We start from the raw sequence: 14,578 nt of genomic DNA, 5'->3' as shown, positions 1-14,578 counted from the left end.
TGCGGTATCGAACATTCACAGGAATTTTTTTCAACTCAGGTTGCTTTTGGCAGCTGCATTGGCACGAAATAGACATTTATTAGATTTTAGTTGAATAACTAATCCGAACTACGCCCGAACTAAGCTAAAAATGGTACTCAAGCATTCTTGATTGGTCGACTTTAACAAGCATATCGTCGCCCCATACAACCTTAATGACATCCCAAAACTCAGTAGCATAATACATCTTGATACCATAGCGTTGCTCTATATGTCTTTCAGGATCCTTCATCCTATAGTCATACTTATTCTCGTTATCTTTGAGAAGTTGGTTGAGTCTAGTATCATCATTGATATTCTTTACGTATTCTTCGATTAAGTCTTTCCTGTTTTCTCTGGGAGCGATAACTCTCTTGATTCCGGATAAATGAGCACCCAAAAGCTTTTCCTTGAGACCACCAATTGGTAAAACCAATCCCCTAAGAGTGATTTCACCGGTCATGGCAATATCATACGGTACCGGACGCTCAAGAATAAGAGACAAAAACAGGAGCGCCATCGTGATACCTGCCGAAGGTCCATCTTTAGATATAGAACCCAGTGGAACATGCAAATGTATCTCCAAGTTATTAAATCTTTCAATTAAGCATCCGTGCTCGGTACTGACATTTAAAAGATCTCTGAAAATTATCAGTTTAATAAAAGTAAGTCCAATTTTTGCGCTTTCCATGAGAACTTCTCCTAGTCTCCCGGTCATGTTGAGAGAGCCCTTACTAGACTCGTGAGAAAATCCAACGCTTTCGAAAACCAAGACAGAGCCCGAACCTTCAGAATTATAGGACAAGCCATTCACAACCCCGTACTTCGAGGATTTTAATGGTGATTCTATAATTTCAGATGACATGCTTGGAAAGGGAATACCTAAATATTTGGGAAGATCATATTCTTCAACAATTGCATTATATGAATCTGCTTTTGCTTCTTCCAATCCTTGAGCATATTCAACTGCCTTATATCGGCAGACTGTGCCTAACTTTCTCTCAAACCCTCTTACACCAGCTTCTCTTGTATAATCAATTATGATTTTCTTCATAACACTTTCCCTAATTTGAACTAAATCCAATGAAGGTAGCCCATTTCTTTTTATCTGTCTAGGCAACAAGTACCTACTTCCTATTATCAACTTCTCTTTGTAGTCATACGCACCCACCTCGATCATTTCTAATCTATCTAATAGGGGCTTGGACATATTGTGAGGTTCATTAGCTGTGCATATGAAGATCACTTGCGACAAGTCAACAGGAAAACCCAAATAGTGGTCCGTAAAATTGGTATTTTGCTCCGGATCCAAGACCTCTAATAAAGCTGCAGAAGGATCGCCATTAAATTTATTCGCCATATGAGAACCTCCAATGACTTTGTCAATTTCATCTAACAATATAACTGGATTCATAGAACCAGACTTTCTTAACGCTTGGACAATCACACCAGGCATTGCTCCGACATAAGTTCTTCTATGGCCTCTGATTTCAGATTCATCTTTTACGCCACCCAAAGATATCCTCTGATATTTCCGCCCCAAAGATTTCGCAATTGATTTAGCCAAGGACGTTTTTCCTGTTCCTGGTGGTCCCGCAAGCATAATAATGGGTGATTTATTATTCTTTGAAACAATCAACGCTTTATCTTGAACAGTGTCTCTAATGGCCGATTTAGCTGTGCTGTATTTGTTTCGGGCTGCCTCTTTCGAATCTATCGTTTCATCATTGTCTGGAATAACTATCGAATCCTCATGTGGTTTATTCTCCAATTTTTGAGCATCATCTTTCTGTAGCTCGGATTTCTCTTCGATTCTTTCCTCTGCGCTCATTCCTAGTAACTTTAAAACTACCAAATACTGAATCAATCTTTTCTTCACATTTTCTAAGCCATAATGATCATCATCTAGCTGCTTTTTGGCCAGAACGATATCGATATCTTTGTTAGAACGAAATCTAGAGACATACTTATCCCAGGGGATGTCAGCAACAATTTCTAAATAATTACGAATAACGTGATAGTCTGAGTTTCCAGGGGGAGAAGTTTTGATTCTTTTGAAATCTTTAGCTATTAATCTTTTAGTATCTGACAGCAATGTTGAGATATGTGGCAACTTATTGTTAACAAAGTTGGCGATTAACCTTAATTCATCGTCTTCATCATTTTCATTGTCTCCATCTTCATCAAACTCCTCGTTCGATCGAGCTCCCAGGGGAATCGAATTTGGTCGACGTATTAGCTTGTTTCTGTTTTGGGAGACATTTTTGGAATTTCTATCGTTACTTATACCCTCTAAAACGAGTCTTATGGATTTTAACTGGTTCGCAACCACCTTTGCTCTTTGAATATTTGAGGCCTCACTATAGAACCAATGATTCATATAGCAACTGTCTGCTTTTAAATTTTCAAATACTTCTTTCAAACGTTCATTCATGCGGCCCAATTCACTAAATCTCCTTTTGGGAGAAAAAATGTTTAAAAAGTTCAACTTATCGTGATTCGGGAAGGGAATAATTGCACACGTCAAATCAAGCAACCTTAAGCCTGATTTACTTTCTATTGAAGTTTTATTTGACTTTAGTGTACCGTATAGTTTCTGCAAACGTGTATAGGCTTTGCTGAAATCCTTGGAGCCTCCTAGCTGCAAAAATAAAGCATTGGCTAGAGGATTCAAACATAACAAGTTTGTGTTTCTTCCTTCATTCTTAGACTGTGCTGTGGTAGCAGTAGCCAATGCTTTCCGGTACTCTAACATAAATTCATCAATACTCTGAAACAATCCGTCTGCACTATCTATATATTTCAAGAGCCTGGAGTCAAGACTTGGTACATCATAGTTGCGATCAACTTCAATTAATTTCTCATTAGTCCTACCAGAATTGAATCCTTCAACTTTTGAGCCTCTGATTAAAGCTTGAATCGTTAATCTAACATTACTTGTTTCATCCACAATACCTATAATCCTCGATATGGTTAACACTCCATTGCTAGAGTGCGTTCCATCAGCATCCGGATACTTTATTTTATCGGTATTCGGCTCGATAGCAATGACTAACCAATCGAAATCACTCAGATTATGATCCTCATTAGATAACAGGGATGTTTTACTCTTGTTATTAAACTGTATCGCGTGGAAGGTTTCAATACCTTGTATCGCATCCAGTGAAATAGTGGAGGGCAAAGCTGTCTTGCTTTCCTCATTAAATTCATACTCGTTTACCAAGTCTCTCAATATCTTAATACCGCTGGCTCTTTCCTTATACCTGGAGAGTAAGGCAGCGGCTTTAAATCTGGAGAAAGTTACATTATAGATAATGCCTGGAAGTAATACTAAGTTCGAATCCAATTGGTATGTTGGAAGAATAACCTCTTGCCTTTTTTGCAGGCTCGACAGGGAGGTATTATATATAGCCATTTCAATCACGTATGTTTTGATATATTATATTATCTATACGTTTAGGTTTAAAAACAGATATGTCCCACAGAAGAAGCTCTTCATTGCATGGCGTGTGACTAGAATCTAGATATCTATTTATGTGGAGAACACGCCTATGCCGAATACCGAGGAGCTTTTGAGCTCGTAAATTATTACCTTTTTGGAGCATGAAGGTCAAGGCTTAATGACACAACTAGTCAGCTAATTGAATTCAAGCTACGTACCTAGTGCTAAAGAACCTATTGCAGAGGTGAAATGCATTTTCAAATCGCTCATTTGGTATAAGTTATTAGTGTCTCAGATGATCTGAATACCTCTAACATATTCTTTATATTGATGGTCAAGTTAGAACAAGATATGGTGAAGTAATGATTGATATTAACGTGGCAAGGTATTTGACTGCTTACTTCGACGTTATTGTTTCCAAACAAAACTAGGGGATCCGTTTCAAGCAGCTCGTCTCTTTCAATGCTGCAGCGGTTTATCTTTCCTTTTTTTTATTTTTTTTTTCAAATAGCGCAATCTACAAGCAGAGGATTAGTGTGATCAGACCAACTGATGCAATTGGAGCTTCTCTTTCAAGCGGATCATCTAATATTGAGAGTATATTCTTTTGCAGAGTATGCGACATATATTTACAGCTCTTACTAATAATGAAATCATGATTACAAAAGTCTATTGATAAAAACTCTTGAAGTGGGATGCAAGTATTGCACCTAGAAAAGGATTTGGTAGTTTATGATTTTAAATAGAGTTATTGGAATTTTATTGCACTTAAATTTTTAAAAAGGAAAATGTAAAATACAGATCTCTTCCATAATCATTTAAAAGGTAATGAGAAATCTAGAAATCTCCTAGAAATCTTGCAAAAGAAGTATGTTAAACCTGCGACGCAAGAAAGCTCCAAAGTAATATTCATCTAGGTAGTGTCGCAGAATTTCCTAATTAAGATACAAGATGATCTTTTGCACCTGGCTCAAGATATAGAAGAATTAAAACTCTTTAAAGTGAATAATCTCAGATCAAGAAAACTTTGTTCAAAAGTAGCAAACGAATTAAAGATTATTTCAAAGTGAATACCACCATCAACAATTTAGAAGCGAAATTTCAGAACAGAATTAATTACCATATATTAAATGCATATTGAATAGAAGAAAGCATCCGAAATTTATCAAATCAAACCTCGTTCATTGCCCATGTAGGAAACAGGAAATAAATTCACTAGTGATATATATATATATATTCACTAGTAAGCATATTCCTGATAAGAAAAAATTTCTTTTGGTTTTTACAGACAAGAAAAAGGGTGAAAAGTTTGTATAGCCCATGCTTTTAAAGGAGGGTGATTCCACAAGTTGATAAAAGCATTTTATTATCGAAGAAATGGGTTTCAAAATAAAGGATACTCAAATTCTGGTTTCTGCTTCACCATCACAGGGAATATTTACCCAATCATTCAATTGTGACTCCCTAAGAATCTTTCAAGTTTCTTTCACTGAAATGCATCATTGAATGCAGATTTTATATCAAAAATCTACCTACTTCTATTTACAAGCTAAGATATGGATTATAAAACGTCTTTGAGATTTACTTCTCCGGAACCTCTTGCAAGAGGTTTGGGCTGATTCTCTCCTTTCTTCCATCCAATCATAAACATAACATTAAATGTCACTGGTAAAGTCAATGTTCCATCAGAATTAACTTCTCCGTGTAGGGCCTTATAAATTTCATTCGCGGCAAGCAAAACATCTCTAGGAATGAATCCTGATCGAGACAATAAAGCATTTTGCTCTCCCATTGCTTCTAAATCCTCGCATACAGCGATTATATTTGGGAATCCACCTACCACTATATCTTGGGGATCGATAGTCAACATATTAAAGCCAGCCCTGTTGAGCAAAGTTCCTACGTCATTTAACTTGACCAAAGGTGATACCCTAGGAGTGATTCCACCTCTTCTTTCTAATTCCGCAAGCTGTAATGATGTTCTCAATTCATACAAAGTGTCACCCCCAAGGATGGTCCCCATGAATAAACCATCTGGTTTAAGAACACGATTAATATTAGCAAGCACAGATGGTAAATCATTTATCCAATGAAGAGACAAATTAGAGATCACAGCATCATATTGTTCAGGGTCTCTCATACATTCACTATCGAACGTCTCTGCATCTGCAACATAACGTGATATTTTCCCTTCAAATTGAGAGTTGAAGGGTTCATTGACATCTCTATAGAGCATTTCAGAAGAAGGCTCAAGCATTACTAGCTCTTTAATTTTAGATCTTACTAATTTCTTATCTTCATTCAATTGCTTTATAATTGCCATCTCCACTTCGTCAGCACCCTCAGGTGTTTTAGTCTCTTGGCAGAGCACTTTAAGTAAATTTCCCAGATGGGAGCCAAAGTCTAGCACTTTAGGAAAATCTCTTGTAATAAACGCCAATCTTTCAACAGTCTTGAGTGCTACATCATCCCTCAAATACTCAGTTTTCCTAGATAAGGTAGGATTAAGTTTCGCAATCCTTGATTTCTGAGCAATCTTTGCAGAGCTATCAAAGACACTATATTGGTGCTGCTTTGCCGAATTGCCACCAGCAGAAGTAGCTAGTGTTCGAACTATTTTTATACCCTTGAGCATACTACTTTTCAATTAGCTCTCTTGATATGAGATAACGCTCTATATATTGAAATTTTTTTTTCTTCGATAAAGTCGGTGAGAAGAATATAATATACCGAGATACAATCTTATCAAGATGAGCGATGATTCTGTGGCGATTCTCATTGTCACGAGTACTGAGAAGCAGGGCCAGGGCTTACTTAGCATCTCCAGGAAATATCAAGAGACTCTCACAGAAAAGAGGAAATATGAATTCCAGAATTAAAAGCGATCATCTATCAATTCTGCTGAACATTCCAATACTATCAATAACAAAAAGACACAGTACTAAAGCTTTTGGTGCCCTAAATGATTACGAGAGAGAGTTAGACTCTTTGATTAAGTCTAAGGACTTTAAGGATATATGGCCTATCGCAACTATGATGAAGAAGAATAATGTTGAACCAACTCCGAACATATATTTACTCTTATTAAAAGCTTGCTATCTAACGAGAAAGCCCGAACTAGTGAACGTGGCACTTTCCTTGTACTGTGAAGCTACTAGTTTAGATATTTGTCCGGATGAATCTAGAGCTCTAACCTATTATTTATTGATGTCATTCCAAACATGTCATGATTTCACGAATCTAATAATCTTAAAAGATTTATGGAATAATAGAATACCAAATGAGGCTAAAGATTTACATACTATTTTCCGTTACCATTCTGCTCACTTAAACACTTTCCTTAATACGTTTCAAAATCAAAGGGCTCAAGAATATTTTGAAGATATACTTATGGAAATGAAAAATCTCCAACTTTCCAATCATAAGGAGCTGGAAATACTAAAGACAATACCAATTCTGAGATTCCTTGATGTTCTCGCTTCTAACAAAGACTGCGAGTCTTTAGCAACGTGGATTCAAAAAATTTTAGACCATGGATCGAACACCACCTCAAGTATTATACGACAATCTGATTGGGACAAGTATCTTAGCACAGGTTTATCACAAAACAATTATAAATTAGTGAAATTGATTTACAAAACATACCTAATGAAGGATTATCAGAACTCCTCAATAACAACCGAACAAGCATTATTTGAGAAGTTAGAGAGCCCCAACTCATTTTTTAAGTCTATCACGGACGAGGAGGTTTTCCAAATACTTCATACTTTGGCGACAAATGGGGATGTCAACCTGACATTATCTCTTATTGAGTCACACTTCATACATAAAAAATTAAAGGGAGAAAGAGCTTTGACTAACGAGCTTCGTGTCAAGATAATAGAGTCGTATTGCTATCATAATGATTATGCTAATGATAATATATATCAGGATTATTATAATGATGAAAGCATAAAAAGAATATTGGATGTCTTGAATGACCTTTTAGCGAGAGACAAGCTTTCTCTATTGAGCTTTAAAGAGATAGGGGAATGCATGTCCTTTAAGTTCCAGAATTATAAAGTTTACAAAGAATCACTAAAAAAATCCAATATGCCTGGCAACAGTTTGACATTTAATATATCAGACGCAGATATCCCAGAAAAAAGCTCGAATGCAAATATAGAATCCTCTCCTACGGGCAATATTTTAGCAAACATTAAGATCTTAACAGATTTCATCGAATATCATATAAAATATCTCACACTGCATAAGAATTTTGAAAGAGAAACCATAACTTTATTTATTAATTGTGTGTTAAATCATGTTAATCTTCATCAAAACTTTTCAGGTTTAATTAGAGTTTTGCTATTATTGCATAATGAAAATCCTCAGTTCGTTTCTGAATGGCTTGATGACGATCTGTTAGATATAATTTCTAATTCATTAATCAACTCTCCTGGGGCCAAGTTATGTTCCGTGCGGTTCTTTGTGCTTCTTAAATCTTTAGGAAAGCAGACTCATTACCGCTACGCCAATTTCTTGTCTGCGATAATGAAAGGAAGCGTACATGACTTTTTGCAATTTTACATGTATCATTATTTTCATGACTTTCACGGCTACATAGCTCCTGAAGTGCGAAAAGTTTTGGATCATATTCCTCCCGAGATTGTTGTTGAAGATAAGAAGACAATTGAGTTAATAGATTTTTACAAAAGCTTACCGAAAAACAGAGCCTCCTTGACGAAAGATGAAATTGAGGATCTTTGGTCGAAACATGCATTTACAAAAAGTGAGGGGATTCTAACGAAGGAAGATGAATCAAATTTTAAGCGTAAATATATCAGATCCGTGGATCTTAGGGATGCAGAGTATTTGAACTATATACTTGGGACCCAAAATTTAAATTAAAGTGCCGACTCACAGAATCGCTGCTGCTAAATCTTGAGCACTAATCATAATCAGTTCTCTTTGCTTACTTCTTTTGTTACGCCTCTTGGGTATAATAGTCTCTAACACACTTTTTTCGGCATCTTCATAGGCAAGTTCTCCAGTAGCTCTCGGCAGAACATCGACATCATAATTAAGGCTAGAGAACGAAAGCGATGCGCTAAAAGTTGAACCCAACATGGTTGAATCGACAGCCATTTTCATAATATTATCGGCATGACAAGCGAGATGATCATAATCTGAATCTTCAGTCTCTAGTGTCAATTTTGAGGCTTTTTCAAGAGCTAAATTCTTCCTGTGCAAATTATGTCCGTCAAAAGCTTCTTTTATGATATGGTTCGAGGAAGAAACGGGTGTAGATTGCTGCAATGAATGAGGTCTCTCAACGGTACCACAAGGTGATAAATTTATTGATTCTTTCTGATTGTGAAGAACCTCAGTTCTATTTGATTTGACTACTTTGTGATTTTGAACTTTCTTAGATTTTCTAGAATTTTTTGTGGATATTGGTTCCTTTAGTGTCTCCTTATTGCTTCTTTTGTTTAAGTCATCCCTTACTTTTTTTAGAACGAATTGATCTTCCTTGAGTATTTGTCTCAAGGGTTCAATTAAGTCAATATCTTTTTCACATAATCGAAAATGCTTCCCTAATGGACTCTTTGAAGATCCAGGAGCCGTCTGCAATGGAACATCGGCCAAATTAAAACAGCTCCCTTGACTATTTTCTCCTTTCGTGGTTTCATTCATTTCACTAATAGATTTGGGGAAATTATAATTAAGGTTAATCAAGGGATGAACATTGTTGGCGCTAAAGTTCATGATAAAAATTTGATTTGGATTTCTAAACCGTCTAAAAGAAATAATTATAGAAAGTAGAATTACAGGCTTCGGATCCTGTTTAATGGCATCATTTGCATCATATTGCTCATTTATATTTTGTCTATTAGTGCTCCCGTTTCGGATAACAAATTGTTTTTGTTTATACATAGGCTGAAAACAGTGATATGAATGTCGCAAATCAAAACGACAAAAAGAGACATGTATCATCTAAGAGACCTCAAAATCATACTTTAACGACATAAAGGTTCCTAGTTTATCTGAGTTGGCTAAAAGCTGACAATACCACCAAACCCCTGAATTCATCATAATTTAACTCCAATTAGTAAGAAATGAAATAAAGAAATGAAGTATCACTTCATTTGTTCCCCCTTTCTTTCTATAATTTTATTCTTTTCATTAATTTTCATATGTATTAGTAAATTGCTTATGTACAAATAATGGTAAGGTATAGTTGTCACGCATTCGAAAGTTTTTTTGAGCCTAGTGTAATTATAATTAAATAGTTTGAACTTCAAAACTCATCAAATTCGTTGAGTGGAATAAATATGTTTCATTTAAGCATCTAATTCGAAATGCAAGTAGAGTTTTTGGAAAGTCGGTGACAAAAAAGTTCTCTAACTCATATTTTTAAGATTGATATGGATATTGAGTCATGAATACTACTGTTTAGGCAGCCAATATGTCAGTTATGCTTTGCAAGTTACATCAATGTCGTTAGCTTGTTATCATTTTTCTACCGGAACTTTTCTCTTGGATAACCTGTCCTCTATAACTGAATCATTACCATGAACGCTGTCCATAGGACATGGAAGTAAAGAGTTTGCGCCAACTAATGCCACGCATATTGCAAATGTTGAGGTGAACAAGGAACTGGTCAACTTATTCCTCTGTGTGGCCCTTATGCCCGCGAACATATTTCCCTATTTATTTAAAGTATTTCCTAATGAATGAGATGTAATCCTCAAGACGAACCAGAAAGCTCTAATTCTTCGTAACAAGCTATTTTTCTCTTTGAAAGAAACTTATTTACAATTATAAATTTTCAATGAACCACATCATGTGATGCGAAGTCAATAAACCAATTACGACTCAGCTAATGGACATCTCTAGCAAAGTTAATTCAAATACATAATCTACAGCGTGACTTACTATACTGTCAACGAGGCTCATTAGTTGTATATCACAGGATATGTTCAGATCTGTTTTGTAGAATTTAAGTGTCGTCTTGGACTTCTGACGTATAGTATGTCAGTTGTCGAGAACGTGAGTAGGCGTGTTCGTCTTAAATTAGTTTACTTTCGAAGTAAGCAGGTCAGATAGACAACAGCTTTGAAAAATGACACATACGGTATTTTATTAATAGAAGAATCACTTAATTGTCCAAAGATAACTAAATTTTAGGTTCTTTATTCTTTTTCTTATTTAAAATTACTATACATAAAAGTTGATCTCGGAGTCTTGTTGTGTTTTCTATCTATAGTGCTCTGAGTCTACTAACTAGCAAAGCCATGACCTTGTAAGACTTCATGACAAGTCTTACGTGCCTCAACATTCATTAGTCTTATAAAAACGTTATTCATATACCTTGTTTAGCATATTGCCTTTCAAGATTTCAAAACCAGGTTCAAACTTTCTTTCCATGGCCATATCATATGCAGATTTTGGTTCATCAACTAAGTCAAGCTTCACTAATTCCTTAACAGCAGCTAATCTGTGGGCAGTTGATGGTGATACCCTTTGGTAGACGGTTTGGTACCTCTTTTTTAGTCCCAAAGCTTCTATATTTTTACGAACTCTAGGTGGCATACCTATAGTAGACCGTATCTGGGTTATTTTGTAGAACATTTTACCGTTTGCAGGCATCTTTGACGGATATGTTATAACGTTCTAATTTTCTTTCACTCCTTGAAAAAACTTTCAATAAATGTAAACGACATTCACGACATGAGATTCATATATCGCGTCCGGTGATAACAGTAGTACATCATATCTGAATAGAATGTACTATGGATGACCTGAAAGAACAGGATATCATCAAAAGAAATGACGAACTAAGAGAAGAGGCTACAACATTAACTCTTTCCATAGTCCAATTGTTGAATCCGGAAAATTCTTTCGAAAATAAGAGTGTGAAGTTCGAAGTTTACTTAAGAAATCTCAAACTTATTATTAATGAATATGAAAATTATCCCAAGCTACTTGATCCCCTTGTTCGCTTTTTTACGGATAGCTTAACAGAGCTATATCTTAAGCTCTATTCATCTAACGCACAATCTACTATATATACGAATGGTATCGGTGAGCTCATATATGAACTATCAAAAATCCGTGGATTTAAATTCTGTGTTGATTGTCTTTCGAGCGATATTTACTTATTTCCTAGACTACTGAAATTAATAAGTCATTTAGAAGATAGCAATGAAATATTCTTAGTATTAATGTGGCTCTCAAACTTGCTGCTAGTACCATTTCCTTTAAGGCAAGTAAGTGCGACGCTACCAGAGGATTTACTAAACATTGGCTTACATCACGCACTCAAGCACAACAATGTATCCAAAACACAAGTTGTTGCTTCAATTCTTGTGTCTAGGTTGCTAACGAGACCTGATTCCTTAAGCGATGGAATATTAAGCAGCTATCTTTCTGATACTGTACAAGGGCAACTAGACCCCTCGGATTCAAGCGTCCAAGCTATCAGCTTGGGACATTTGATAATCATAAACAAGATTATCAAGAGGGCTCCGGAACTGGAGCTCGCCGAATATTGTGATAAAATTTATAATTTCATTAACTGGAATCTCGTTAATTTGAGGTATCAGGAGCAGCATATGACGGATCTTAGTATAAATAATTTCAGTACCTTTTATATGATAAAGATATTGGGTAAGCTCGCGGTTATTTATAGCAAGGAATCCAATTTTGTCAAAGTAAGTGCAATTATAAATGACCTAATTCACAATGTAATGAACTGCTTACAACATCGAATTGATACTAAGTTAAGATATGCCTTGGCAAAATCTTTGAATCACATAGTTACGAGTCTCTCGATTTACGCTGTTAATTATCAAGACCAGGTGATGGAATATTTATTTAAGCAATTGTATATTGAACAACCTTTCCTATTCCACAATGGTGCAAACTTAAATGAATTCAATATTGATTTAAATATTCCTTTTAAAGATACTTCAATATCTAAGGTACACATAATTTTATTGTTTCTTGGCTATCTGTCTTTAGAAAAAGTTCTTCCTAATCGGTTTTTTCCCCTTGTCATAAGTATTACACATGAAACATTGTTTTTTGAAGAGTCCCAGATGATGATGTCCTTGGCCACTCAAATTAGAGATGCTTCTTGTTTTGTTTTATGGTCTCTAATAAGGCTGATGAACTCTCAGTCATTTGATGATTTGATACAAAAAGACCCTAGGGTAATACCATGGTTACTATTCGACTTGATCAGAGCGACAATATTTGATCACGATTTAACAGTGCGTAGATGTGGTACAGCTGTCCTTCAAGAGCTTGTAGGAAGGTTTGGATCATCGATGTTCAAGCATCTTTCAAGTCACGAAGAAGACTTTGGTGAACTAACTATTCGATTTGTGGAACAATTCAATACCCATAACGTATCTACGTTACATGAGTCGTATAACTTACTCGAAAAGCTAATCGAATTAGGATTTAGTAATCAGTTGATCGTGAATCATCTCATTGGAAGTCTTACAAACGAACAGACAGACTATAACGTGAAAAAGTTAGGTGCAGCACATTTGAAGATCATCTTAATCAAATCAAATACTAAAAAACAATCTTTAATTCCTTTAGGCGATCATCATGGAAATATTTGCTTAAATGAGGTTCTAGAACTTTTGGCGTCGCGTAGGATAATGTTTGCCTTCAGTGAAATTTGTGATTTGTCAAGTAACAAGCAATATGTGAAAAATGTGCTTATTCTGAGTGTGAAATCTTTTACCTTAGATCATTTCCATAATGGGCTTCTTGAAGCTGAAGGTTTTATTAAATGTATCACAATTTTATTGGAGCATAATTTTGAAGTTCCAAATTCTTCTTTTGAAAAAATGTTTACTATTATGCGACTCAATGATGTTGATGGACTTATTCATATTTATAAGGCTCTATTCTTGAAGCTTCATTGTATAGGGTTTTTCGAAACTGATGGCAATTTCGAAACCCTAATTCGTTATATCGAGCGCGGTAATATCTTAGCTTCAAAGTGCTGTTTCTATTATTTGAAGTTTAATTTTAGCCAATTTTCCACATTGATCAATTTGATAAATATGAAGCATATTGATTGTGATGTGAAGTCTCATATGCTAAATGGCTTAAGTCTTAACTTTAAAGCTTATGAATTCAATAATGAGATATTAAATTCCTTGATCCCACACCTAGATGACTATACTTTAACGAACCACGGAGATGTAGGATCCAAGGTAAGATATGCAACAATAAAACTAATTGAGAACAACTTAGAGTCTTTTCAAGAACAGCAATCTGAAATTGAGCTACGCTTACTCAGAATTGCAGGAGAGCTCATAGATAAATTGAGATATATATCTTTGAGCTTAGTATTAAAGATGCGATCATCAACTTCAGAGGTCTCACACAATAACTCGGAAACTTATTTTAAATGCTTTTTTGAATTTTATAAAGAGTTTAGAATTTCTCTAGATCTAGACCAAGATAATTTAAATCGGAGTTTTTCAATAAGTTTCTGGAAAGGGATCAGTCATACAGCGGGAGCTTTGACTGGCTCTAGAGATATAATCCAAAGGGCCTTTTTTGAAGTGATTTTTTTTCTAAATTCTGCAGAAGACAAGCAAAAAGCATTTGTCTTTTCTATCCTTCTTGAATTGTTAGTGCTTCCGAAGGGGCAACCATTAAGCATATTGAGCTCAAGAGATGTGAAAGCCTACTCTAATGTCCTTAATCTATTTGTAAGGATTTTCGAGAGTAATATTGGATATCCAGCGGATTTCAATTTTAAGGCTTTGTACGTGAGAGCTTTCAACCTACTGATCAATACTTCAAATAACGTAAGAGTCGGTCTTTGCTTAATGGTTTTTAAACATTTATCGTTCGAAAAAGAAGTTCCCAATAACGTACAAGTCGATGCTCGCAAAAGAATCGTTTGGATGAGCTGTTATCATAGGAATCCGTCTATCAGAACAGTTGGCAGTGAATGCCTTTTTGAAATTATAAGTGAATTGAATCCATCAGCACAACATTTGTTTGACCTAATAGAAACTACAGAGTGGGAAGTTTCTCCCAGAGAGCTACAGCTGCAATATAAAAAACTAGAATATATATTTCTGCATCTATAGGCGAGAA

General features: G+C 35.4%; 7 protein-coding genes across 7 annotated transcripts; 2 read left to right on the top strand and 5 right to left on the bottom strand.

Moving 5' to 3' along the window:
* Positions 1 to 124: 124 nt before the first annotated feature.
* PRCAT00000300001 (uncharacterized protein) lies at positions 125 to 3,433 on the bottom strand (the record flags this gene model as incomplete). The annotated part of the gene is made up of 1 exon (XM_062952921.1): positions 125 to 3,433. One exon carries the CDS (start codon positions 3,431 to 3,433, stop codon positions 125 to 127), a length of 3,309 nt encoding a protein of 1,102 aa, XP_062807148.1.
* Positions 3,434 to 5,021: 1,588 nt separating this feature from the next.
* PRCAT00000299001 (uncharacterized protein) lies at positions 5,022 to 6,095 on the bottom strand (the record flags this gene model as incomplete). Its single annotated transcript, XM_062952910.1, has 1 exon — positions 5,022 to 6,095. One exon carries the CDS (start codon positions 6,093 to 6,095, stop codon positions 5,022 to 5,024), a length of 1,074 nt encoding a protein of 357 aa, XP_062807147.1.
* A 122-nt stretch (positions 6,096 to 6,217) lies between these two features.
* PRCAT00000298001 (uncharacterized protein) lies at positions 6,218 to 8,350 on the top strand (the record flags this gene model as incomplete). Its single annotated transcript, XM_062952899.1, has 1 exon — positions 6,218 to 8,350. The coding sequence occupies one exon, from the start codon at positions 6,218 to 6,220 to the stop codon at positions 8,348 to 8,350; it is 2,133 nt and encodes a 710-aa protein (XP_062807146.1).
* A 9-nt stretch (positions 8,351 to 8,359) lies between these two features.
* On the bottom strand, positions 8,360 to 9,436 carry PRCAT00000297001 (uncharacterized protein; the record flags this gene model as incomplete). The annotated part of the gene is made up of 1 exon (XM_062952887.1): positions 8,360 to 9,436. The coding sequence occupies one exon, from the start codon at positions 9,434 to 9,436 to the stop codon at positions 8,360 to 8,362; it is 1,077 nt and encodes a 358-aa protein (XP_062807145.1).
* A 518-nt stretch (positions 9,437 to 9,954) lies between these two features.
* Positions 9,955 to 10,143, bottom strand: PRCAT00000296001 (uncharacterized protein; the record flags this gene model as incomplete). Its single annotated transcript, XM_062952876.1, has 1 exon — positions 9,955 to 10,143. One exon carries the CDS (start codon positions 10,141 to 10,143, stop codon positions 9,955 to 9,957), a length of 189 nt encoding a protein of 62 aa, XP_062807144.1.
* Positions 10,144 to 10,801: 658 nt separating this feature from the next.
* MRPL33 (mitochondrial 54S ribosomal protein uL30m) lies at positions 10,802 to 11,092 on the bottom strand (the record flags this gene model as incomplete). Its single annotated transcript, XM_062952865.1, has 1 exon — positions 10,802 to 11,092. The coding sequence occupies one exon, from the start codon at positions 11,090 to 11,092 to the stop codon at positions 10,802 to 10,804; it is 291 nt and encodes a 96-aa protein (XP_062807143.1).
* Positions 11,093 to 11,235: 143 nt separating this feature from the next.
* Positions 11,236 to 14,571, top strand: PRCAT00000294001 (uncharacterized protein; the record flags this gene model as incomplete). Its single annotated transcript, XM_062952854.1, has 1 exon — positions 11,236 to 14,571. One exon carries the CDS (start codon positions 11,236 to 11,238, stop codon positions 14,569 to 14,571), a length of 3,336 nt encoding a protein of 1,111 aa, XP_062807142.1.
* Positions 14,572 to 14,578: the final 7 nt, after the last annotated feature.

This window comes from Priceomyces carsonii (genome assembly GCF_900007245.1).
Source record: "Priceomyces carsonii strain CBS4050 genome assembly, scaffold: Debaryomyces_carsonii_scaffold_1, whole genome shotgun sequence".
In the NCBI taxonomy this organism is placed as follows: domain Eukaryota; kingdom Fungi; phylum Ascomycota; class Pichiomycetes; order Serinales; family Debaryomycetaceae; genus Priceomyces; species Priceomyces carsonii.
This window is presented reverse-complemented; position numbering and strand designations above follow the sequence as displayed.